Below are 25,102 nucleotides of genomic sequence, written 5' to 3'. Positions count from 1 at the left end.
CATATCAGTATCAGTGTATGCATTGACCAATAAGAGAAAACTTTTTTTGTGGCGTCAAACTTTGCAGGTGAGAAAAATTATGTTTGACTTTTTGTGTTCATTCAGCTTGTAATTCTCTCATTTATATAGAATGATCCCCACAGCTCTGAAGACTGACGGGGCTTGTGAAAAGAAAGTGTGTCATTTCCAAGGGTTTGCTGCAGAGCTGCACTGAGGGATCATTGCAAAATTGTGTGTTTTATGTGAAAATGAGGAATATCAGGTGATTGATATTGACTGGAATATTTTACTCCCTACTGTAAGATCAGTGTTGGCTCCAAAAATCGTAAATTGGTCGGCCCAATTTGTACATTAAAGCAGAAGTAAGCAATATTTTTGTGTTAATATAAGTCTTAAATAGTTATATCTTCCGACAGCAATCACTTACATGGAGTGTTTGGACCGAAACACGGGTCTGTCAGTCACTCTGCTCTGCTCTGAGCCGAGGAGAAGACTTTTCTCGTATCCTACAATTTTTATCCAATGAGGAGAGAGAACGGCATGCAGGGCTGTGTGTGCAGCCAAGGGATGCGCCTGAATGTGGTGACGTAGGGACGAGGACTGTTATGGTGCGTTCAAGGCAACTCGTAACTCGTGTTTTTTCGACCTGTGAAGTCGTACCAGTTCGATCTGGTACGAGTTCACGGGTCGGAAGTTACGATTGGCCGTTATAGTGCACTTTCACAGGTAAAACAGGTCGGAAAAACACGAGTGGGTTGCCTGGAACGCTACAAAGTCGTAAGTTGTGACTTGAAGCTGTAATTTACGGTTTCAAAAGCCTGCCTGGAACGCAGCATTAGCCAAAACGACCGGATCGCTTACTTCTGCTTTAACATTTTCCTCCCAAAAGTGTTTGTTTTAAATTGCTGTTTGGTTCAGCAGCTTGCTGAACTTGTTAAGCCTTAAGGTTTATTATTAAAGGTTTTAAATGTGATTTGGTTTCTTGCTTGAGAGTTTTATAATAAAATAATAATAAAAGTGAAGCAGGGGTCAATAAGTGAAAGGCAGCCTGACTGCAAGTTAAATACTGGCTCAAGATTCACTAATGTTTCTGCCTGTTTACCAGAGCAGGGGATGTGTATTTACTTCAGGCTGAAACTGTCCAAGTGGAATTTGCTTAAAAAAAAAAAAAAAGCCCAGTTGTTTTGTAAATCACTTGGAGATTAAACGAGATGTTTCTGACCCACTTTGAAAGATTTGCATCTTAACTGAGAGCCATGGGCTCAGGGCCACAGCCACAGAGAGGAAACAGAATAAGTTCAGAGAGATGGACTAACACACTGTTGGTTTTGGTTTTTGGTGGGATTTGTAAAAAAAATCAATAAAGATCGAAATGAGCAGTTTAGCAGAGTAAAATGTGTTAGGGTTTTACAGGAGCTGCTTCTCGAGCAGTCCATTGGAGTTTTGAAAGTTGTCCAGTGCTACACAGATGTCTGTGATATCCTGCTCTTTGATAGCTTGAGAAATCACTCTGGCACGCCATACCAATTTCTCTTGGTAATGTATTGTCGCCATGTCGAGTTTATTTATTTAGAGGTATGTTGTACAGCAGAGGTCAGAAAATAGGGGTCTTTCAAAAGGGGATCCAGTGTAGTAGAGAGAGCAGAGAGTAGACGTTACATCTATGTGGACAGAGTCAAACACACTCACTGTAAGTTTTTTTTTGTTCTGAAAGGCAAAGCACACATCATCCTGTTTATCATTTTACAGCAGTTATGGTTCTAAGTAAATGATAATCCTGTGGCTTTGAACCTCTGACTCACATCCTGAGAAATGCTGTGATAACGCTGCAGTAATGAGTCGAGCTCACAGAGGAGAGTGTCGGTGGTTTAACTGACAGATGAGTCTTCAGAAGCACGGAAGACATTTAAGGCCCAGGTGAACCTTTAAAAGAGGCTAAGCTCTTTATGTGACATGTGGCTCCTGTGTATCCAAGACCATTATTTCTACAATAAGTACAGTATAGTGTCAGAGCAGCCGGAGTATTAAACCATTCCCAGAATCAGTTCTGACAAATCCACCACCAGCTTCCTCTCTCGCTGCCTCCACAAAACAGTTTTACTTTCCATGTAATTTCCATGCATCCAGCTGCCAATTATTTTTAATGAAGTCATTTTTCTGAATTCTTGGCTGCCTTTAACTGGACTAAAGTGCAGTCATTTCTTGTTGTTGCCTTTGACCGCACTTTAGTGCAATCATCTTCTAATGCCTCTGTGTCTGTGATTCTCTGAGATGCTTATGAATATGAACTCAGTGGATGGTCAGGGGTTAGGGTTTTTTCTAAGTGACTTCTAAGTGACTTGTGGTGGTGGGAAAAATTACAGAGCAGCAGTGTAGAATAATTGCTGCTATATTGCAGCAGTTCTGCTAAAAATATACTGCACTTTCCAGCCACTAGTGGCATCACTGAGAGCAGTGCTGCTGAGCAACGCTGCAACCAGTGATGAGGAAGAAATCCTACAGTCTTTTTTGCTGAGGAAGGTTCAAACTGAGTGAAATGAGGCGGACATATCTGAGCAGCTGAGGAAAGGAACTCCATTGCTTCCTTTGGCAGAGGAAACACTGAACCTTCCTCTATGAAACGAGAGGCATAATGTTCCCCAACAATTCCTTGCTGCTGCAGCATTTAAAATGGATGATTAGTTGGTAGTAGATGATGTAGTTACATAAATGTAGAAACGACAGAGCAGCTGTTTTATGGATGTGACCTGATCCAGAACTGATGGAAATTGTTGCACGATCGATTGAAGCCCAAATGCAGATAGATTTCAAATCTGTCCAGTCAGGAGTCATCAATGTGTCATTTTATCATCATAAACACCTTTACAGAAATGCATGCAAACATTAATTTTGACCTCTGGTTTTGTTTCAGTTTTATATGTCAAGTTCTTAAAATAGAATCCCAGTGTAAATGCAGTCAGACTGTCTTTGTATTTTCCTAAGTCCTTGTGGCCTCTCCTTCACATCCTTGACCTTCCATCATGGTGGAGGAGAGGGGATTATTTTGAATCCTATCTTTGACTACAGATTTTCTGCATTAGTCTAAATCACAGAAACATCTCTGTTGGTGTGAACCTCTTTTATCACCATGTTCATTTCATCCACCATAAACTAAAACGTAAGCCTTGCGGTGTAGAAACCTCCATTCCCGCCTCTTTATAGACATTAACTAAAAACCATCCATCCGTATAGTTAATTTATTCCAGCAGTCTTCGAATGACTCCCATCTCATTTATCCACCACTGACTGTTCATTTCCCTGTGTCTGTATCTATCCCATCCTGCTCCAGGCCTGCTCAGCCGTCAGCAACATCGCCCACCTGGAGATGGATCTTCAGCGGGAGCAGGACGACTCACCTTCAGCTCAGAATGAAGGAGAACTTCAGGAGTTGCCCTTCACACCTGTGCACGCCCCCGTCATCACTCTGGGGATGAATGTGCCGAGGTGAGCGTCCGCCCTACTTACAGTCTGCTTCAGATGGAGTGATGAGCTCAGTCCCAGAAAGGTGTTCATGCTGCACAGACGTTTTGTGTCTGAACATGAAGTTGTAGTTGCATGGAAAGAGTTAGTATAAAATAAATAATGGAATAAATACCGGTAAATACTCCAAAAATCCACAAGAGCAATACAAGGCAGTTTCATAAAATATGCACAGTCTCTCAATCAAAGTATTGTCAAAATATGTCAGAATCAGAATCAGAATCAGAATTGTTCTATTGCCAAGAGCAGTAAAGGTCAGTATACAGTTTACAGGAACTTGTCTTGGTGTCGGGTGCAAACATAAAAGTACCAAAAATAGAATGGAATAAGAATTTAGAGAATTAAGAATTTAAATAAAATAGAATGAATTAAAATATTCCAGTGCAAAAGATACGCATAAAGTATATACAAAAAAAATATGCATATACCTACTATAAATACACATATACTATATAAAAGAATACAATAAAGATATATACAAAATACTACTAAATAAGTTATTGTGCAGATTGTTGTAGTGCAGAGTGACTGTCCATAGGTTTAGGGTTATTAAGGGGGAACTGGGGCATTGTTCATTAGGCTGACTGCAAGTAGGTGATGTTATGAATTAGTGTGAAATCATAGGAGTTGTTGTCTTCACCACCATTACCACAAGCTCCTCCCGGTTTAGATTTCTTCAGCATCGGTGGTTCAGGTAATCAAATAGACCCTGATTATAACTTTACAAAATGCTGAATAAAGCAGTCTGATATTTCCAGTGAGTGTTTGAGTGAAACTGTACAGAGGACAGAGACGTCAGGGAGGAGCTGAGGTTGATGCTAACCTTTGTTCTGATTTGTTGTTCTGTTTCTCTATAACTAGTGAAACAGACGTTCAGCAAGTTTTCACCAGCAGCTGAATCATTCACAGAGCTGCCCACCTCTCCACAACAAACACACCAGGGGTTAAAACCAGTAGAATCACTGAATAAAACAGTTTTGACTTCAAACAACAGAGACTGAGTGACACAGGGCGTCTCCAGAGCTGACCTGTCCCACATGCCCAACATATAGCACACTGGTCCAGATGTCCGTAGATGATAAATTACAGATTAGAATTTAAAACATGACATTTTCTATTCCAAAAACTAAACAAAATACAGTTGTTTTGGATCACACGAAAAACCACAAGCCCCTGATCCTGTTTTGGGAGAGAGACGCTGTATGTCAGTGTTGGCATCAGCTGTGTTATCTGAATCGCAATAAAGATGCCAGCTGTTGTGAAGCCTTAAGCACTGGCCGGTATAATGATAGATGCTTATGATGGTTAACCTTGAAAATCCATTAGCTGAACACTGACTTGAGGGGAATTGAATTGTTGGTCATAGTTACAGTGTAAAAAGGACGTTGTGGTGTGAAATCAGCACATTTGGCCACCTGGACTTCTAGGAAGCTGTTTTTTTTTTCATCTCTTTTTTTTCCCTCTAGTTGTATTTTCTGAGATAAAGCTTCTTGTTTGATTAACTTCTCCATTACAGCATGTGAGTGTTGTTTAATAGAGACTTTATTGGATGAAGTCACTTAAAACATCCTCTTAACTTGTTACTGTTTTATCTGGCCCTGTATCACAGTGTCAACACTAGTACAGTCCTTCATTAGCACAATAGTTCACTGTCTTGCTATCTACAGAGGGGTATCGATCGGCTCACTAATTGGCAGCATGTGTGCACTGACCAGCGCAGCACTGTTGTCAGTAAGCAGGAGAATTCAGCTCAGAGCCAATTTGAGGAAATCGTTTTGTCAGCCTTTACATCCCACTTTGGGGTAATGGTCTCTGCGTTGTTTGCCAGTGAGAAAATTTGCGATTAAACCCAGCTGCAAGCAAGACGCCGTGGATCTGATTTAGTGGAGCAGAATGCAGTGAAATGAGCTCACAGTTTACACGCAGCTAATAATAGAGATCGGAGAGAGCTATCGTAATGGCTGCGGGAATGCATCGGGGTCTGCTGAGGTGCGACACCAGCTGAGAGTGCACACCCTGCAAATAATGGGCACCGTAACTGGGAAACAAGGCTTTGCATTAGCACAGAGAGTGTGTAAATAAGCAGCTGGCATTGAAACACTCCCCCCCCCCCCACCCTCCCCAATCCCAGAGTTTGGATCCCGACACGATGCTGCTCAGTTCACTGAGCTGAAACATCTCTGCCTCTTCACTCGGAGCCAAAACATCTTTGTGACTGTTTTTGGTGCAGAGTGACCCACTTCTCTGAGAAGAACAATGAAGTCTAAAGAAGTTTAATTGAAGTTGCTGTGCATATCTGATTGAGCCCCTTTTGAAATAAAAATGATGGCTTGCATATTAATCTACTGGGGCTAAATTAAGATATAACCGTTGGAGATGGGAGAGCATAAAATTGACACAGCCGCAGAGGAAAAGCCAATCAAATGACTTCTTGAGTGCTGTTGACTTAATTAGTTTGATCAAAGCTTCGCTCGCTCAGATGTGATGACTGTTTACCGACTGGACACGGGCAGCGTCGCTCTCCTGATGAGCACCAACATCATTTTTCTGTGCATGCACTCCAGCCAGCCATCTGTGAACCATGTTTATCATCCCCACAGTGTCTGGTGTCAGCGCGCAAAGTGTAAGTTATGAATGTTTCCATAGTTGCAGAAAAACAGGTGGCCACTATGATTAGAGGTAAATGCCAATTATACTAGAAAATCCAGAGGGAGCACTTTGGCGCCCATTCTCTCTCTGCGCTCCGAGTGTGTTTATGTAAAGCTGCTGCTCACCTCACCACTTTTTTGTATGTTTTTTTTTTTTTTCCCCCCACCACAAGTTCTGTCAGACATTGAAATTCCGGTTTGGTGCAAAGAGGATAAAGTGAGTAAAGTGAAGTTATCTCCCAGAGGATAAACATCTTGAGTTGGAATGGAAGTGATCCAATGTCTGAAATGATAAAACAGCATCGTATTCAACTCGGAGCCAAACGCTTTTTCTGCCTCATTTACAAACACAAATCGCCCGAGTGAGGCCGGTGCAGCGGGGAATAAAAACATTAGATCGTGGCATCCTCTCAGGTCTTTTCAGCGTGGCAAATGATTGATGTGCACTCATGGATCTGGAGCCTTTTCTCTAATTCAACCCTTCCTCCCGCAGCTCCTGCTCGATCAGCTCCAGGAGCTCTCTCGCCCACCTCTACTCGGCCGGCTTCCCACAGATTGTGGACCACAGCGGGCAGGTAGCGGAAGTGCTGGATCCCACAGAGCCCGTGCCCTTTGACCCCCAGCGAGAGGAGACAGACCTCCTACAAGGAAACCTTCTGGTGTTCCAGTTTCTGGCGTTTACCAGGTGAGGCCTGCAGCGCGGGGTCACGCAAGGTTTGCGGTGCAGATATTGACAGCAGCAGCAGCAACAACAGCAGCGGCTCATGTTGTGAGCTTGTGTGCAGACCATTTGCAGTCGTCATAGAGATCAGCGTAAATTTAGCCTCATGTGCTGTGACAGGCCACATGTGATTATTTAATTATTTGCTATTGCTATTTGATATTATTATTCAATATGTGGAGTGTTGCAGTAAATATAATTATTCCTGTTTCCAGAAATGTCACAAATGTTGAAAAAGCGCAGCTACCATTTTAACAGCAATTAAATCACTTACCAATCAACTGTACACAGAAACATATCTTTTATTTTCTGACGGACAAGGATGACACCCACCCAGCCCTACCTTCAGTCCTCTTTGCAGCAAGATGTCAGTGCATTAGGCGCAAAGTCACTCATCGTATTTTCTTATGTCATGTGTGTACTCACACACATGTGCACTCACAATTTCACAATAACACATTTCCCGTCAGCGGCCCGTCACACAAGCCCTGGAGCAGGGGCTGATGCTGACAGAGGGGGTTGGTGGGGGGGGGGGGGGTCTGATGGATGGCCACAAAACACACCGCTCTTTGTGTCCTTCCATCTCGTCAACAGCTCTGTCAGCACTTTGATAAACCCGATTCATATACAGTATGTCCCATTCTTCATAGACTCTCCACCAGCAGGCTTCCTGTTCCCCTGCCTCATCTCTCTGTGTTTATCTGCCGTTAACTCTTCACAGGGCAAGTGGACCTGACCTGCTCTCAGGTAGAGTCATGTACTGTGTGGTCATAGATTCACCTCTAAACCTGAGAGATGGACAGATGATAGATGGTAGCAGACTTATTGATCTGATATTTCTGAGACACCATGTGCACCAAGCATTGAGTTACAAATTGTAGCTGCAGACTCTTATTCTCAGATTTATTTTTAAAATTTCAGGCTTCAGAGAAAATATTGCACCTCCATGTACAAGAAAAACATGACAGTACATGACGCAAAGGGTCACAAAGTTCAACACAAAAGTTGTATTGCACATATTTATGCTAGAACAGCCACATCATCCAATATTGCACTTATCCATCGATTCTCACATGAAGTATAAGAACAGTATCTTATTCATGACACCGAGAGCTGCCATGATTGTGGTGGATTTACAGGTTTTTCGTTCAGCAGTGCTGTGGATGAGGGGTCGAATGAAAGCTTAAAGCGATGCTTTTACACTTGCAGCTTCTGTAAGGTTTGCCTGATGGTAACAGTTATGTAGGAGTGTGTGCGTAGAATCACAGAGTGTATCTGTCTGAGAACATATGCCTTTGTCGTATATAGTTTGAAGGGATGGCTGCTCCTTTCTCCCAATAACTTTCACAGCCAATTTGACCAGGTTATTTTGTTGCTGCTACCCTGCCTTATCTAATATTGTGGCATGGCAGATCTCGAGATCTCGAGCTATGATATAGCTCTGAAGAGTTTGTTTGTGTGTGCTTGTGTATGTGTGTTTTCTGTTTATATCACAGAGATTGGATTCAACAGCTCCTTTTTTATTTCATTTTTAGCTAGAGAAAGACAAAGAAAGTCATACTGTATAACATACTGTAAGGGCATACAGTAGAAGATCACAGCATTTTATCATTGCCATGGATTTATATTTTGGTGTCAGAGATTTATATTTGGCTCATGTATATCTCAAAAAAGTTAGGTTAGTTTTTATTTTACTTGTGCTTTTTTAATGACCGACATAAACGGTGTAAACAGTTTCCTCTGTGATGTCACACCAATGGTTTTCTGAAGCTCAGAGTGAGCTGCTCCACTGTTGTCATTTTGGAAGTTTCTGACTTGAATGGGCAAAGAGGAGGGGCATGTGTGGATCTGAGACAGTTAATGCCGGCTTGTGTCAAGCAAACAGTTATCCACCAGTCACTCAAAGCGGCCATACCCTCAGTTATACAGAAGTCCTAATAAAATGTGAACAGGGGAATCAGACTTCACTTTGAAGCCACAGTAAAACTAAACTTAGCTAAACTTATTAGCTGGGGCATGGTGACATCATCAAAAAGTTGGATATGTTGTACAGTAAATAAGCTCCAGTTTATTCAAATAATACCTGTTATATCTGTACACTGACTTCTTGATTCATCTACCGACGTCAGTGTCAAGGTGTTTCCTGCCTCCTGCGACTCTCTCCTCTGTTCTCTCCGGACTGCAGGTTTGGTCGTAAAATAGATTTTACTGCCAGATTCCAGCAGCACATGTTCAAAGCCTCTGGGTGAGAGGAGGCCCTGTGGTTTTTATCATTTTATGGTTTGGATACAATAAAACAAATATTTTTTAAATGAGAAAGTTTGGATTTTTACTAAAGTTTGTGTTTGGTGCTGCTGTGAAATCTTATTTTACCACCTGAAGGCAAATGAAACCACACAACACACATAAACTGTGCACTGTGGAGATGTGTGGTTCTTCCTGTGTATCTGTGTGTGTTCGGAGGAGGGTGTTACTTCATAATTACGACAAACAGGTATGGCAGGCCGGGGTTTAGGCAGCAGTAGCGGTAGCACTTAGGCAAGCGGGGAGCCTGTGGATAGGCAGTGTAATTTCTACCTCTCACCCAGGCGCCATAATTATCAATCTTGTCTGTTTACAGAATGAATATTAATGCGGGCTCCTGTGTGAAGATGGAGCACGGCCGCATCTTTAACAGTGGAATATCAGGGCGTGTGATCGACTGGGAGGTCACGCGCCACTCTTATTAGAATCCACTTTGAAATCAGCAGCTCTGCCTCTGATGGCCCGTCCTTGGTGTTTTTGGAGCCTCCAGCACTCTCTGCCTCTTTTCAAACTCCTTTTCCTCCCCCCCCCCCTCATTATTGAAAAAGCACATGACTGATTGCTCATCTATTCATCAGACAGAGACAGAGGAGCTCATCCTCAAGCCCGCTCTTTATTTAACGTGTGCGGTGCTAATGTTGAGCGCTGGCAGGCTCGCTGGGACGTTTTGTGGGCCATCCACAGTTTGAAGTGTGTGTGTTTAGATTTGTGTTTGTGTGTGTGAAATCACACTCAGAGGGTGGTGTTTGTGTGAAAAGGGAAAACACAGCACCAGCAGGTTCTGGTAGTCGCTGGGACTTTTTTTTCTTAATAGGAGTCGGAGTTAAACAACGACCGCAAATAATCTTGTGCAAACAGATAAGCATGGATAAAACTGTATTTACATTTTCCATGTGCTACACATCTAATAACACGTTTTCACACTGCCTTTAGCTCTGAAGAAGCTAAATGATCCACTCATTATGGATCATAGGTATAATGCGTAGTTTACACTTCCTCAATGAGCAGCACAAATTACTGCCACTTTTAAGGTTAGCACTTTCATTCCTAATCCACATTTTGATTATAGGTTTTCATGTTTAAGTAGCTGTGATGCTGAATTACCTGCTCTGCTCCAGGACGTGAATGAAATACATATTTGATTTTTTATTTCTTCCGTGGAATCGTCTGTAAATCATTCTGTGATTCACATTCACACTCCCAGGTTTTAATGACATTTTTAAATATTCAAAACTCACTCCCCACATAGGTTTTGTGATAAATAAATAAAAGTCACAGTTAGAATTTAATTGATAACATTGACAAGAGCAAACATGCACTTAGCTATTAACGCTGCATGAAACATTCATTATTTTCTGAATGACTGTGTCCTCTTACAGGATCCCAGCGCTGGGCGTTGGTGCTGGATGGCCCGGCAACATCCACTTCACCTTCCACTTTTACCGCTTCCCATCGGTCACAACGCAGCAGCTCAGACTTCTGACCAGTGACAAGGTGCAACACAAAACTGCTGATCCACTCCCCTGTGTGCTGGCCTCCATCAGCAAAGACAGCACCGTCAACTCGGGTAAGGATCCACCACCGCTGCGATGACAAAATGAACAAAACACAGGTGATGTGCAGAGTCAAAGCCTCTGTAACCAACTGTAAATATTTGTGGTGAGTAAAAAAGAAAGTCACCAATGTAACTATTGTACAGTCCTATGAATCCTGGATGAAACCAGATCGTTCAGTCACAATCTCTCCTTAACTTGATAGAAGGTTCTGAAGGAACTGATTCTCTGATGACACCATCGCTAGGCTAGGCAAGGCATCTTTATTTATATAGCGCGTTTCATACCAAGGCAACTCAATGTGCTTTACATAAAGACAAAACATTTAAAAAGAACAGCATAAAAACAAACATTTTTTTAAACAGAGTTAAAAGCAGGAGCAAAGAAGAATAAAAAAGTAGAATAAAAGAAAATAGATAAAGTTTAAAGTTCTTAAAAAGAGCTCAGCTATAAGCACATGGATATACCCCCTCTCAGGATATTAAACACTAAACTCCAGTATTCAGAACCTAAAACACTGCCTCTGTTTGTCAGGAGATATCAAATAGATCTACTCACTACAAATACGATTTGTGCAATTAAAGTTGTATGAATCAATAATTCTGTCTTGGTAGCTGTGTCTCAGTACAGGGGCCACAGGGGGATTGTGGTCTACAAAGGTGGGATGCAGAATATAGAACATCTGGTCTATGGAGGATTTCCACTATGTGTCACCCGCTGCTCCTACCTTTACCTTTACACTGCAAATAGTGGCTCCTGTCACCTAGCAACCTTGACGACATAACTTTTTCACAAGAATTTAAGGCTTTTAAGATGATTGTTTTTATCAGTTGTACTGTTCCTGTTGAATTGAGCTGAAACACAATACTGACATGAGGTTTAGAGGCGATAAATGGTATACAAAGTACACCGGTGTGAATTTGGCCCAGCCTCCTGCTGCTGCTGAACAGATAATGTAACTGAAGAAGAATCACTGACCATGTGATAGAGCATTCTGGGAGTTTTGCTGTGTTTGAGTTGAGGAAATGAAACTTTCTGTTCCGCTGTACTTGGACATAGTCTTTCTTATCACATTGTGCAGCTTGATTTCATTGTATTTCATGAAAAAAGCTGTTTTTCAGAGATGGAAGTAAGAAAAGATTTTGCATCACAGTTTTGCACAATGAATGTCCTTAAAGTACCTCTGTACTAGGTAAAATACGTCCTTGTAATACAAGAGCACCATAGCTGCTAAAGTGTTTAGCCCCTCAGAAGCATCTGTAAGATAAATGAGTAGACAGTGATATATAGTACAGTACCATTACTGTACAGTAGGGTGCATCAAATTTGAATGGGAAATTTTAATTTCAAAATATCAATTTGGCTGGCAATGCATTTTGTTCCAATTAACATAAAAATGACTTTTGCAAAGTTTTGAGGAAATCCATTGAGATTTAGGGGTGCCACCTAACACACAAAGTTTTGTGAAATTTTCGAAAAATGTGCAATTATTTGAAAATCTAATTGCCAAAAAATTGACAAGGAAATGTTGATTACATTGAACTCTTATACAGTAACATGTTCTATAGGGCTATCAAAGTAAAATTAGTTTGTCTGGCCTTTGGGCAACTTGGGCATTTCTCAGAATTCAACTTTCAAAATTCTCCATTCATTTTTCCTATAGACAAAATGAATGGCAGTCAATAGGACATGTTTACGTGGTCTTACCCTGAGTTTTGTGCAGCAGCGATGGATGTCGGACACACATATAAAGTTTTATTGACTTTACTGTTAAACACAAGGGGCAATACTGACACACTTAAAGGGATAGTTCAACATTTTGGCAAATTGTCCCATTGCCATAATCCCTACAGTCATAGCAGTAGGTTCGTTATCTTTATTTGTCGATGCAAGCTATTTTTAGAATGGCCAAGTCGAGCCGTGAGCTGCTCAGAGCTACGCTACGGAGGCTAATGGGATTTCTTGGTTTCCCTCATCAAACTCATCAAATACACAATCCAACAACTCCACAACGCTCTGGTGGACAAGATGTGACCTGCACATTCACCACGCTATGAGATAATAACGGAACGTTACCAGACAGAGTTGTTTTCAAGGGAAATAGACTGCTTGCCGGAAAACTGCTCCTGCCGGGAATGCGCATCAGCTGCTTTGCATGAATTTACCTCTAAAACAACTCTGTCTCGTAATGTTCTGTTATTATCTCATAGCATGGTGAATGTGCAGGTCACAACTTGTCCACCAGAGCGTTGTGGAGTTGTTGGATTGTGTATTTGATGAGTTTGATGAGGGAAACCAAGAAATCCCATTAGCCTCCGTAGCGTAGCTCTGAGCAGCTGGTGGCTCTGCTCCGCCGTTCTAAAAATAGCTTGCACCGACATATAAAGGTAACAAACCTACTGCTAACACTAGGCTATAGGGATTATGGCAATGTGCCAATTTGCCAAAATGTTGAACTGTCCTTTTAAAAGAACAAACCCTCTCTAGTGGCTAACTCACTGACAACTCACAGGGCCTAATGATAAGAGCTGACATTAAAGCAGAAGTAAGTGATATATTTGTGTTAATATAAGTCTTAAATAGTTATATCTTCCGACAGCAATCACTTCTATAGAGTGTTTGGTCTGAAACACGGGTCTGTCAGTCACTCTGCTCTGCTCTGAGTCGAGGAGAAAACATTTATCGTATCCTACAGTTTTTATCCAATGAGGAGAGAGAACGGCATGCAGGGCTGTGTGTGCAGCCAAGGGACGCCGTGAATGTGGTGACGTAGGGACGAGGACTGTTATGGTGCGTTCATGGAAACTCGTATTTTTCCGACCGTGAAGTCGTACCAGTTCGATCTGGTACGAGTTCACGGGTCGGAAGTTACGAGTGGCCGTTATAGTGACTTTCACCGGTAAAACAGGTCGGAAAAACACGAGTGGGTTGCCTGGAACGCTACAAAGTCGTAAGTTGTGACTTGAAGCTGTAATTTACGATTCCAAAAGCCTGCCTGGAACGCAGCATTAGCGAAAACGACCGGATCGCTTACTTCTGCTTTAACTAAACTTCAATCTTAAAGGAACTTGGTGCAGGATTTGTGGAGAAATACACATGCGTTTTACGTTTTTTAATGCTAATGGGTGATGAAGCGTTCAAAACCAGAAAGAATGAGCCCGTATCTCTCTGTTGCCTTGAACAGGCTGTGTGCTGCATAATGCGCTGCAATTCGGGGCTTTCATAAGTCTCAAATTTTAGCTGTAGGCTAGTCTAACTTCATCATTCGGCTACAATGATAACTTACCATTACATCACTAGCCTAACAGATGTGCTCGCAAATATACCTATATTTAAAATGTTAATTTAACAACTACAATGCTACTCTCAATAGACATGAGACATCAATACTCTATATATGACATTGTCTACTCTAGAATACTGTTGATGTTAAGCTTAATAGCTTAGCTAACATAGCTAGACTGTGGTTAGCAAACTGTTGCTATCTAACGTTAGCCAGATGTAATGGGCACCAAATACCCATATAAAATATAAATACAAATATACAAAGACACAACTACAGATATGGTAGTAATATGTAATAAGAGTATACCCAACACAAAAACATAAAGATCAACTCAATTTTCTTGAGCTGGAGTCTTTTTTTTTACCTCAGAGCTCTATGGCGATCATTGAGCACGGATTACCCCTTTATCCAACAAAAACAGATGTGCGGTGGCACCCCTAAATCATCATGTATTGGAAAAATATTTTGCATGTGTTGTTTCTACATATATTGGAACACTTTTAGCACCCAGCCATATCAAAATTCAAAAATTGTGTTTTTTGATGCACCCTACTGTACAGTATATGCTTCAAATTACATATACATTTTAGACCAGAGCGTTCAGCCCTAACTGATATTATTTACATAACAGTTTATCTCTGAGCTCTCTGTCAGTGCTGTTTGCTTCTATTACCAGTGCAGTGAAACATGGGCTTGATCCGGCCACGAAGGATTCACCTGTTGCACTGTTGTCAAATGCAGCTTGTGAAGGATGATGAGACCCTGAATGGTCTGAACGCAGCTTCACTCCTCCAGCAGCCATTGGCCTCCAGTCATGTTCCAGTCATATGAACACAGTGTAAACTACCGTGATGTGAATCTTGGCTGGAGAAAAACAAACCAGCTTGTTGAGCTACGTCATCACCAGAACATGACTGAACATTTCCATGCTGTTTGGTGCGTTCATGCCTGTGTCAAACGGTGGGGGAAACGTATTGTCTGTTAGAGATTGTCTACATAAGCCAGGCTGTGTGTCGTTGCTGCTCTCCAGGTTGGCGTGGTAGAGTCGGTGCCTACAGACTCCGAGCTCGCTCTGTGATGCTCCGTGATGTTCTCTGACGCCGAGGCACTTCTCTTTCAATCAGCCGAGCGGGCGCTGATTGATGTCAAGTCTATTCATGTAGCAACTAATGAAATGGAAGAGATATTACAGCTTCTGACAGAGCGTGATATTGAACACACAAACAACCCCCCCCAGCCCCCTCACCCCTGTTCCTACACCTACCCCCTGTATCCTCCATTCCCCAGACACACACTCTAGTCTGACTCAATCAATATTTCTCTGTCTGTTTCTGTGCTCTTCCACAAAGCCCTCCCACATTCACACAGATCCCACCATAAATTCTCAGGCTAAGACCCGTTTCCACTTTTCTTCCTCACAGCTGCTCAACTTCTTATTTGAAGGATTAAACACTAATTAGGTTCATTCGCTGCTTCTCTCTCAGGTAATTGTTTCTGCTGGTTTCAAAATCTGACTCATCTTCCTTCCCATCTTCCTAGTAACTTTATGTGATTACACTCAACAATACTATAAAATTAAACATTGTCCGCAAACAAATAAGATTTGCACTCGCTGTAAGCATGTTATTGTAGTTTGTCATGGAACAGCTGCTCAAACAGATTAAACTCAGTGGAAATGGTTCTGTGATCTTAAATCTTTTTGAATTTAATACCGTCACGAGCAGATAGGAGAAAACTTCATGAGCGTTCAGAAATGATCTTAAATTTGGTGGTAATTGCTCCCTGGATTACAACTTACATCACTTAAATGTATCAGCCCACAAAGAAAGGCTGAACAAACAATTACACAAAAACAACCTCAGATACTTAATGTCTGATTTTATTGGAGAGAGTGTAATTTGGTCTAATGTTACTGATGTTTACATAATACTAATATATCAGAGGAATGTGAGAAAAAGAAAACAAAAGGGAGAAAAACTGAAATTAAGCTGTATTTTATTTCTTCTGCAATTACTTGTTAAACACACAGATGACACTCGGATTAAAAACAACAACTCTAACTGACTCTGAAGCTCCATGTTTCCCTCTTCTTCTCCTGTGTTTTATTTTAAGTGTTGATCCATAAGAAGATATAACAACCATCTCAGGGTAGTTTTACATCTCCTCTCTCAGGCCTCTCTCTGGAGCTTTAGTAACAACACATCGGTGTCAGCCAATCAAGAAGACAAGGACCTACTGTATAATCACATTACACATGTACAAATACCTGGATAGGTATGGAGCTGTAGAGACATCATGGAGAAGCTGTTGGCATGCATGATTTTATACAAACATTACAGAGAGAAAAAATGGCCCCTTCTCACAAATAAAGTTAAACTTGTTCAGACCAGTGTAGCATACTTTTAGCTAATGCATTCAAACTATAGATATTGTATCTATAGACCAATATTATTGTTTTGCTGAGTTACTGACTTCTGTGCCACTGCCACTTCTAAACATTTTAATGATTTTATCCCAACAATGGACAAGGAGACAAACACACTGCTCTTCATCAGCTTAGCATCGTTGATTTATTCTCTCTAGTCTGGTTTCACTTCATTCAGGTCACCTAATGACAGTGTCTATTTTCTTTATTGTTTTCAAACCTACTGTTTTAGCTTAATTACCACAGAGACATCTCTTTAGGATGTCTCTCAGACCTGCTGCTGCTCCCCGTGGAGCAACAACAGGCTTTTTACACAACTTTTTCACAGATGTCGCAGTTCTTCCTGTGACGTGTTAAATCCATGTTATTAATTGCAATAATCATAGTCGTAAAGTTACAACCTGGACCCTTGCAAAGGAATATTGACTGTTCCAGCTTCAAGAGCAGTTCACTTATTGTATCACTGTGCTCACATCAGTGAGGTTGCTGTGTAAGGTCCATTGTTTTGACTTTGTAATTAAATTCTGAGAATCATCAATACAAGTAACCTCTCCTGTTACAGAGTTTCAGCCTTTCTTTTGCTTTGTTTGGACTCATTTTGAGGCCGTGTTAAGCACAAACAGGTCCAATTATGTCCCTCTGTAAAATGTATAGAACAGAGCTGATTGAATTGCATTTCTTTTTTGGGGGAAGACTTGTGCATCTCCGTGCCCTGAGGCCATTCTGTCTGCTACATGCTTCACTGCTGAGAAGAGCTGTTGGTGCAGCTTTCAGAAAACATAAAGGCACCAATGTTTTGTTTTGTTTATTTTTGTTTTTTGTCCTCCACTTCTTGTTCAGTCCTGTCATGTCTCAGTCTGTGACAAGGATGCAGAGCTCTTTCTAACAAAGTGAGCTCTGGCCACATGCTGCTCTGGAGAATCTCAGGCTTTTAATTTGAAGAATGCGTATTTTCCTTCACCAGAGCAGGATGCTTTCTTAAAACCACCATGTTATCATTGCCACATTGGTTGGCCCTGCAGTAATACACATATTTTAGAGTCTGCCTTGTTGCCTTGAATGGGATTTAGATTTAGAAGAACTGTATTGTTCCAAAGAAGATACACACATACATGCACAGGTTATTTCTCACTCTATAAAGATAAGAAGAAATGATGAAAATCCAACGCTCAGATATTCACTCAGATGAAACACTAACAGTGCATGTAATCACCTCTTAAATATAAATGAAACATTTCCATATCACAGGAAACCACAGGAATATAAACACATGTGCGGTCAAAGTGGATAGTAACAGGACAGGTCTTCACTCAGAGAGAGAAGGTCCAGTGTTCACATCCAGTACCTACAGTAACAACAGTAGAGTCAGCACTGGTTTTATAGTTTCAATGCTAGTGTCTGTTTGAGTTGACATAGCCTACTGAGCCCCTTGGATGACAGAAAGAATATCAAGGTTTTTATTTGTGAAATGACATTGTTGATAATCCCCATGTCAGTAGGCTGCCAAGAGGGACGTGACTTAGAGAGAGTGAGGAGAGGGGGCTGGTGGTCTTCTTTCTTTTTACTGGAACATCCTTGGTGACGTTTCTGTATCGATGATTTGGCAGCAGGTCGAACAGATGAGAATTAAGTGCAACAGGTGACCCTGGAGATGAGCTCCTTTTGATTCAGCTCTGTTAAGAAATTCAGTTTTTGAGATTTCATCAGACCACCGGACTCCTCTGTGATCCACTCCTCCTCATAAACCCCTTTCTTCTGAAACGATTCTTAAGTGGCGCTGATTGATCCTGAAAATCCTCATCTGAGCTACATATCCTCTGATCCAGCTAAACGAGAGAAAGAGAGAGAGGTGAGGTTTTAAAGCAAGATGGGGGAATAGAGAGAAAATCAAGATGTTGATTTTTCTGATCCATGACCTTAAAGTCTTCAGGACATTATATTGTTTCTGAGATACTAATGTCCGTATTCTACCAAGCTGACAGTGGCCATGCTGACATGTGGTCAGCCCGTTCATTATCCTGGTTTAGCATTTTTTAACCCTCTAAAATATCTCAAACATCTCTACGATTACCAGTTTTCTTTTCATCTTGATTTTCAAAGATGCATTTTTTTTATTTACAAGTATATTTTGCTCGTCAAGTTCACAGTTTAGTTTTTGCCAGTATCTTTACATGTTTCTATTATGTTCTAGTATATTTACTATGCTTTCTGGGGTCCCAACAGATTTGGAATTTTTGGGGTCAGTGCCGACATTAGGGGGTAAAAAGCACTGATAACATTTGGGCAACATTCCTTATATTTACAGAAACACAAACACATTTTTACAATTATCCTTCAGATATGGCCCAAACATTTGTGACATTGTTGGAACATTTTTAACTCTTATAATCAAAATGGCCTCTGTGCAGCACTGGAAAATGTAAATGGAATAAATGAAAAAAATTATTAAAAGGACGAAAGCCCAATTTGATTTTTATGCAATTTGCATACACATCATGTCAACACTGATGGTTACAGATTCATTAGCATTCACACCGGTTTTAATATTTGAAATCCCCAAGTTTCCTGTCCATAATGTAAATTTATAATTTATTATGGATTATATGAACCAACAAGCCTGGAAAATGAACCTGTGTTGTTGTACATTTTAGAACCTGCACTTTAATCATATCAACCGTTTTACATCCACTTCATAACTGTTTTTAATTGAATTACCTTCAGTCAGTTAATACAGTGACACCACGTCCACATTTTACAGAGACCTCATTTAATTTCTCTTTTTCAATTCAGCAAACAGTGTTAATGTAAAACACTGGACAGTAGCTGCTCTGCACTGATCTATCAAGATATGAACTATTCAAGTATTGTACGAGATCAATGATCCACTGACTGCGTTCTCAACATTCACTGTGTGTGTGTGTGTGTGTGCATGTATGTATGTGTGTGTGAAGTCGTAGACCGAGGTTGAGAGAGAATATGTAATCTGACTTTGAGCTTCAAAGCTGCTGCAGTAATTCAGCGTTGTGATTCTGTGTCCTGCTGGGTGGAAGTTCCCCACAAGCCCATTGAATTCCTAAACCCGTTTTAGGCCGTGGGTGGACGACGCTTTCATGTCTCTTCATGCTCTCATTAGGAGCCAGAAAAGAAGCGTTTCAGTGCAGCCATCCAGTCAGTTTCATGGCTACACTTGATCCGATTTTATGTCACATGTCACATGTGGGTGCAGACGAGGATCAGACCCCAGATCTGATGTATGCTCAGATTAACTTTTGCTGAGTCTGTTTTACTGACAGGAAACAGGAAGTGATATATGAAAAATGTGAAATGTGAAATATTCAGAGGGAAATCCAAACTTTCTCTTGTGCTCTGAGTTGTGTTGAGGTGTAATTTAGAAAATTAAGCTCCCAAATGTGCACATTTTCCAAGTGTTTAATATTTTGTGTTTTTCCAAAGTCTCTTATTATATATTGATACATAGACCAGAAGACAGTCAGCTCCTTCACTCACTTAAACCTCAAACACAGACTGTTTCTGCAGCTGGTGCAACATTTTTATAATCATGAGCAAATGCTTAAACTGCAGCTAAGAAAAATCTAAAGAAGTCACATGTGCAGTTTTCTGCCTCTTGTTTAATAATAATCAATATTTTGAAGCCAGAACAAGAGAGGAGTGTATTTTAAACCCAACACTGGGCCAAACTGGACGTTCTCAGTATCTAATGGTAACAACAGATCAATAATGTGAACCGTGTTATTCTTGGCAATTATTTGCCAGAGATGAGAATATTCCAGTAAACAGCCGGGGTCCACCCACACAGCTGTTTATATTCTCCGCCTGATCAGAGCTCTTCCCCGGACTGAGTGGGCGTGGACAGACTCTGCTTGACTGACATGTCTGTGATTTAACAGTTGGCTTTGTTGCAGCTTTTAAGGTGAATTCAGATAAAAAGTAAACACCAGTTTGTACAGCTAACTAGCAACGTGTGCATCAAATGAACATGTCTGCAGTGTCTCAGGCCTTTTCAGGATCTCCACTCCTCTGTTTTCCTGTTTCTCTCAGCCCAGCACTTTCTATAATTGGTGTTAGAAAACCTCAACTACAATGATTTAACTCACATGGATGCAGCTTTTTAAATAAACTATAATCCTCCAGGTGCTTTGTTGACCTGTGACCAGAGCTCATGCAAAGTCAGTGAAATATCCTTCACCACCATCATCTGTTCAGTAAAAACATGAAAAACACCACCTGGGAAACACCTACAGTATTCATTTGAATTCTATCTTATACTTTACATGTGATGCATCTACATTACACCTTCATACATTAAACAAAACGTTCTCTAAATTAAAGAAGCACTCCAGCAGCCAGAAGTCGCCTCATCCCCCAAGCTAACTCAGGCCTTGGACTACTGTTACCATGGCAACAATCTATGACAAAAAAAAAAAAAAACTGTAGAACCTAACTTATAATTTGTGGTTTACTAACAATGTTGTGGGGAGAGTAAATAGAAGAGACAGATTTTTCAGAGACAGCAGCAGATTTTTTTAAAAAGAAAAATGTTCTGTAATTGTTGACTTGTTCCTGATGACAAACACGTTCCACTGAGGTAAACAGAGCTCAGCAGTGGGATGTGGTTGTCCTCTTGGCCGGTTTTAGTATGAAGGAAAAAGTCATAATTTACCCAGAAGTCCTTGCAACCACAGTCCATCTTGCAATAGAATTTAGACTTTAGTTGAAGTCTGTCTTCGTGAAACTAGACCACACACACACAATGTTCTTATTTGACCTGAGGCCGTATTCACAAAGATTATTGGTTCCCCTCAGAGAGCTCCTAACTAACTAAGCCTAAAAACCCCTAGCAAGGAATCTGAGCTGAGGAGAGATTCAGGACTCTGAGCAAGGAAGGGACAGAAACCTTTATCTTAGTAAGGAGGTGTGGTTGACCTCGTTGCTAGGTATGACTTGTTTTTTTAAAGCTTTGATTTGTTGTTAAAAAAAAATAGAAAAAAACAAAGGCAAAGGCGCTCCTAGTGATTAATGGACAGTTAAATCAACAGATCATAGAACTAAGAACTAAGACAGTATGAAGACATGGTGTAAAGGTGAAAATATTTTTTTAAATGTTTACCTTTATAAAAAAAAAAAAAAAATTAAAGCAGCAACTGCAATTTGGATATTACACCTGGCCATATTGCAATTAATTACACAGCCCTAGTTCAGGGAATGATTGCATTAAGTTTTAATATCTTTAAACTGTTTAAATCTTTTTATTTTTGTTTGTCCTCAGTTTAATGTTTTCTTGTAAATCATTTTGTTACAGTAAATCATGGTTAGACTAACAACTAAGGTAAGTGTAGGTAGTGATCGGCTGCTGGACGTCTGCTCCAGCCTCTTTGCGCTCCAGATGTTGTGGTTCTACAGTGACATCATCACTTCCAGTTGTTTTTGTGTAGCTGCTGCTAACTGCTCTTATCAGTCTCCATTAAATGCATCATAACCTAATGGAATAAACCACGTCAATCAAAAAAAGGTGAAGTAGAGACATCCTGTTGTTGCACTGAGACGCCTGAAGTAACAGGACTGTGTTTTTCCGTTTCTGGTGAACGTAGCCGTCCTCCCTGGTGACGCTCTGGTTTGCATCTGTCCCCCTATTGTCTCTGCGTCCTCGAGGCTCGGCAGCGTCGTCCATAACTGTTGATGCCCGGCAGGATTTTCTGCCTCCTCGCCCTGCTGTGTGCACATGAGGCAGGCCATCCAGGGTTGTGTGTGTATGTGTGTGTGAATGGGGGGGGGGGGGGGGGGGGGTGCTCGGTGCTCGGTGCTCAGTGCTCCCTCCTCATCTACAGACCTACACACGCAGACACACACAACCCTTGGGCCTGATCTGTCAGCTCTTCCCCACTCGTGAGCACGAAAACACACACAGCACACTCTCTCTCTCTCTCTCTCTCTCCCTCTGTGCTCTCTTTGCCACTCGTCCACTGCACACAAGCCCAGAGCATGCTGGGAGAATTAATGGTCCAAGTGGAGAGAGTTGGCGGGTGGTTGGGGAGGAGGGAGGGAGGATGGAGGTGGAGGAGTTTGCATGAGTTAGGTTAAAGGAAAAGGAGATCAGAGGCTGCACAGAAATATCAAGACAGCTCTGCTCTTTGTCTCCTTCCACACGTTTCAGAGGGTGATTCAAAATCTCCTGTTGTCACTGTTGTTTGCATTGTAAGCAGTAAAATGGAAATTTTGGTGGTTGATATGTTTTCGCCCCGTTTCATATATTATGTCTCAGAAAAAAACATTTTGTAGTGTGGGTGGATTTTATTCAGCAGTCTGTGAAACCTTCACTGTATCTTAGCTCAGCTGTAACACAGTGAAAGAGCTGCAGCTCACTCCTGGTGACCTGAACGCACAATCAGATGTAACATCACCACATTATATCATCTGACACATTAAGTTTTGTGTTTTTAATTCATTCTTCACTTATATTTCTATATATTCATAGTGATATTTTAGTTTATCATAAAGTGATCTACATAGATGATCATATTAATTGAATAAACTCAAAGGTCCGCTTACTGAATTTTCCTCATGAAAGTAAAGAAATCTTTTTTTTCTTTTTTTTTCTTTAGAATATCCTTTTTATTGTTCTCGCAGGGAAATTTGTCTTGGACTCGAGTGCCTTTACATTATTTTAATAAATAAATAAATACACATAAGCACCAGCCACACAATCAACAAATTACAAGTGACACATTTTATCTACAGCTGCTAAAAATATGAATTTAAATAGATCTGATCTGTGATGTAAAGGATTCTAGTTGTGAAGCTACATTTAGTCTGAGCCTTAACATGAGCCATAGTTGTTGGTATTTGCCATCAAAACAATTTTGTACTTGAAATGGAAGAACCTGAACACCCACATGCAGCATACAGGCTGTCTGTCTGCATGTGTGCTTCATGGCAGCACAGCCAGAGAAAAGAGAAGAGTTTTCCTTCAGTTCCTGTAGGGATAGTGAGAGGGGCTCACTGGTCTCTTTAACACAGCGGGGTCGTCACCAAGTCCTCATTACTCCACCTCCCTGCAGCCACCGGCTCCTCGCCACCGTCAGCCGAGAGGAATAAAGAAGGCACGGAGGCTTTGATGCTGAGCCAGAGATACTGTGGGGTGGGGGATTCTGGTTATCCAGTCAGCACGCATATGCACACTCACACCGTCAACACTCACACGCACGGTAATGTTAAGATGCTGCTGCAGGTTGGGCGTGCCCACTCACCAGCTGAGTTGGAGTTGGTTTCGTTTGAGCTTCTTCAGGTTGGAGGACAATTCAGAATCACAGTGAACTTGTTTTACATCCTCAAATTCAATTTGGTCTTTTTCTTTAAATTGATTTCTTCAAAATGAAAAGACTGCTGTGCACATCTCTGCGTGTCACCTCACAGGAGTGGTGGACAGAATAAATAGCGAAGGTACTAAATGTGTAATGAGATTTCCAGCGTCCCGTTGTCCTCAGAACAACCTCACTGTCAAACTGTGCGTGTGGTGTTTTTTTCTCTGAGAGGGAAACCAGAGTTTTCTCAGTGATGAGGAGAAATGTGCTCCTCTTATAGGTCCAGAAGTGACTGTGGATCTGTTGATTAAAGTCATGACTTTATCCCGCTGTTCATCAAATCACTCTAGAGGTTTTTTCTCAGGAGTGCGCTAGGCGCCATTATCATCTTGAATTATGGGAACCCCCAGGGTGCTGCTGATTCTGTGAAATGGCCCCATGCTCCATGGTTATTGTACAGTAGTTCACAATCATCAGACCCAAATGTTGCACTGGTTTAGATCTGGTAACAGATATTATGATTCTTCCTCCATTGTTAAACCCAACTGGGTGAGAAGAAAGAATCAAATCATCACCTGATAATAAATCTAAACTATGTATGAAGAGCAATGTTGAGAGTGAATTTTATTTATTGTGTCTAGACCTAGGGGATTGACTATGATCAATACTTGATATCTGCCCTGAGCCCCAGATGCACAGCTTAGACCAGAAGAGGAAACTTCAGACTCACATGAGCGACCTCATTGTCAGTGATGCTGTGCTGGATGGGAATAAAAGAATCAGATGTGGTATCTAGGGAAGACCTTCCTCATTTTCTTATTCATCTACATTGTGTTTGATTCTGATTCTGATATGATGATGATATGTGTGACATGGCCCTGCACACTGCTTGTTTCTGTTTGTGTGTTCAGACATTGGTTAGTCCGGGAACCAAACTGTGATCAAGTCATTGAGTTTCTCTATCTTTGTTTCCTCCCTGAAAAAGTCCATTTAAGATATTTAACAAAAATAATAACCTGATCTTAGGTTTACCAGTGTAGTGTGACTGATGTGTGGTCTCCTCCTCCCTCTCTCAGCCGCTCCAGGTCTGCAGGTGCAGTTCAGAGTGGACGACAGTTTCCTGAGGCCTGGAGAGAGGCGCTGGTTCCTTCGCTACCTCGCCCTTCATACCATGCACATCGACATCTGGGACAGCGACTCGCTGCTGCTCATCGGCTCCACCGCCATCGAGCTCAAGGTAAAGACTGAGGTTGACCTGAGGTGACTCTGATAAGGATGTGATTATTAACATGGACCCAAACAGAGAGACATGTTCTGATTACAAGTA

At 41.3% G+C, this 25,102-nt stretch overlaps 1 protein-coding gene across 1 annotated transcript in view; it reads left to right on the top strand.

The window, feature by feature from the left end:
• Positions 1–25,102, top strand: part of nphp4 (nephronophthisis 4) — a gene marked incomplete at its 3' end in the record, with an annotated part of 185,112 nt that overhangs the window by 119,552 nt on the left and 40,458 nt on the right. Inside the window, exons 13-16 of the mRNA XM_083975577.1 lie at positions 3,329–3,483; positions 6,661–6,852; positions 10,572–10,759; positions 24,852–25,012. Coding sequence (XP_083831703.1) covers positions 3,329–3,483; positions 6,661–6,852; positions 10,572–10,759; positions 24,852–25,012 — 696 coding nt within the window. The remainder of the gene's footprint in view (positions 1–3,328; positions 3,484–6,660; positions 6,853–10,571; positions 10,760–24,851; positions 25,013–25,102) is intronic.

This window comes from Trachurus trachurus, assembly GCF_905171665.1.
Source record: "Trachurus trachurus genome assembly, chromosome: 7".
Classification (NCBI taxonomy): Eukaryota; Metazoa; Chordata; class Actinopteri; order Carangiformes; family Carangidae; genus Trachurus; species Trachurus trachurus.
Note: the sequence above shows the minus strand (reverse complement) of the source record. Positions and strands in the feature narration are given on the sequence as shown.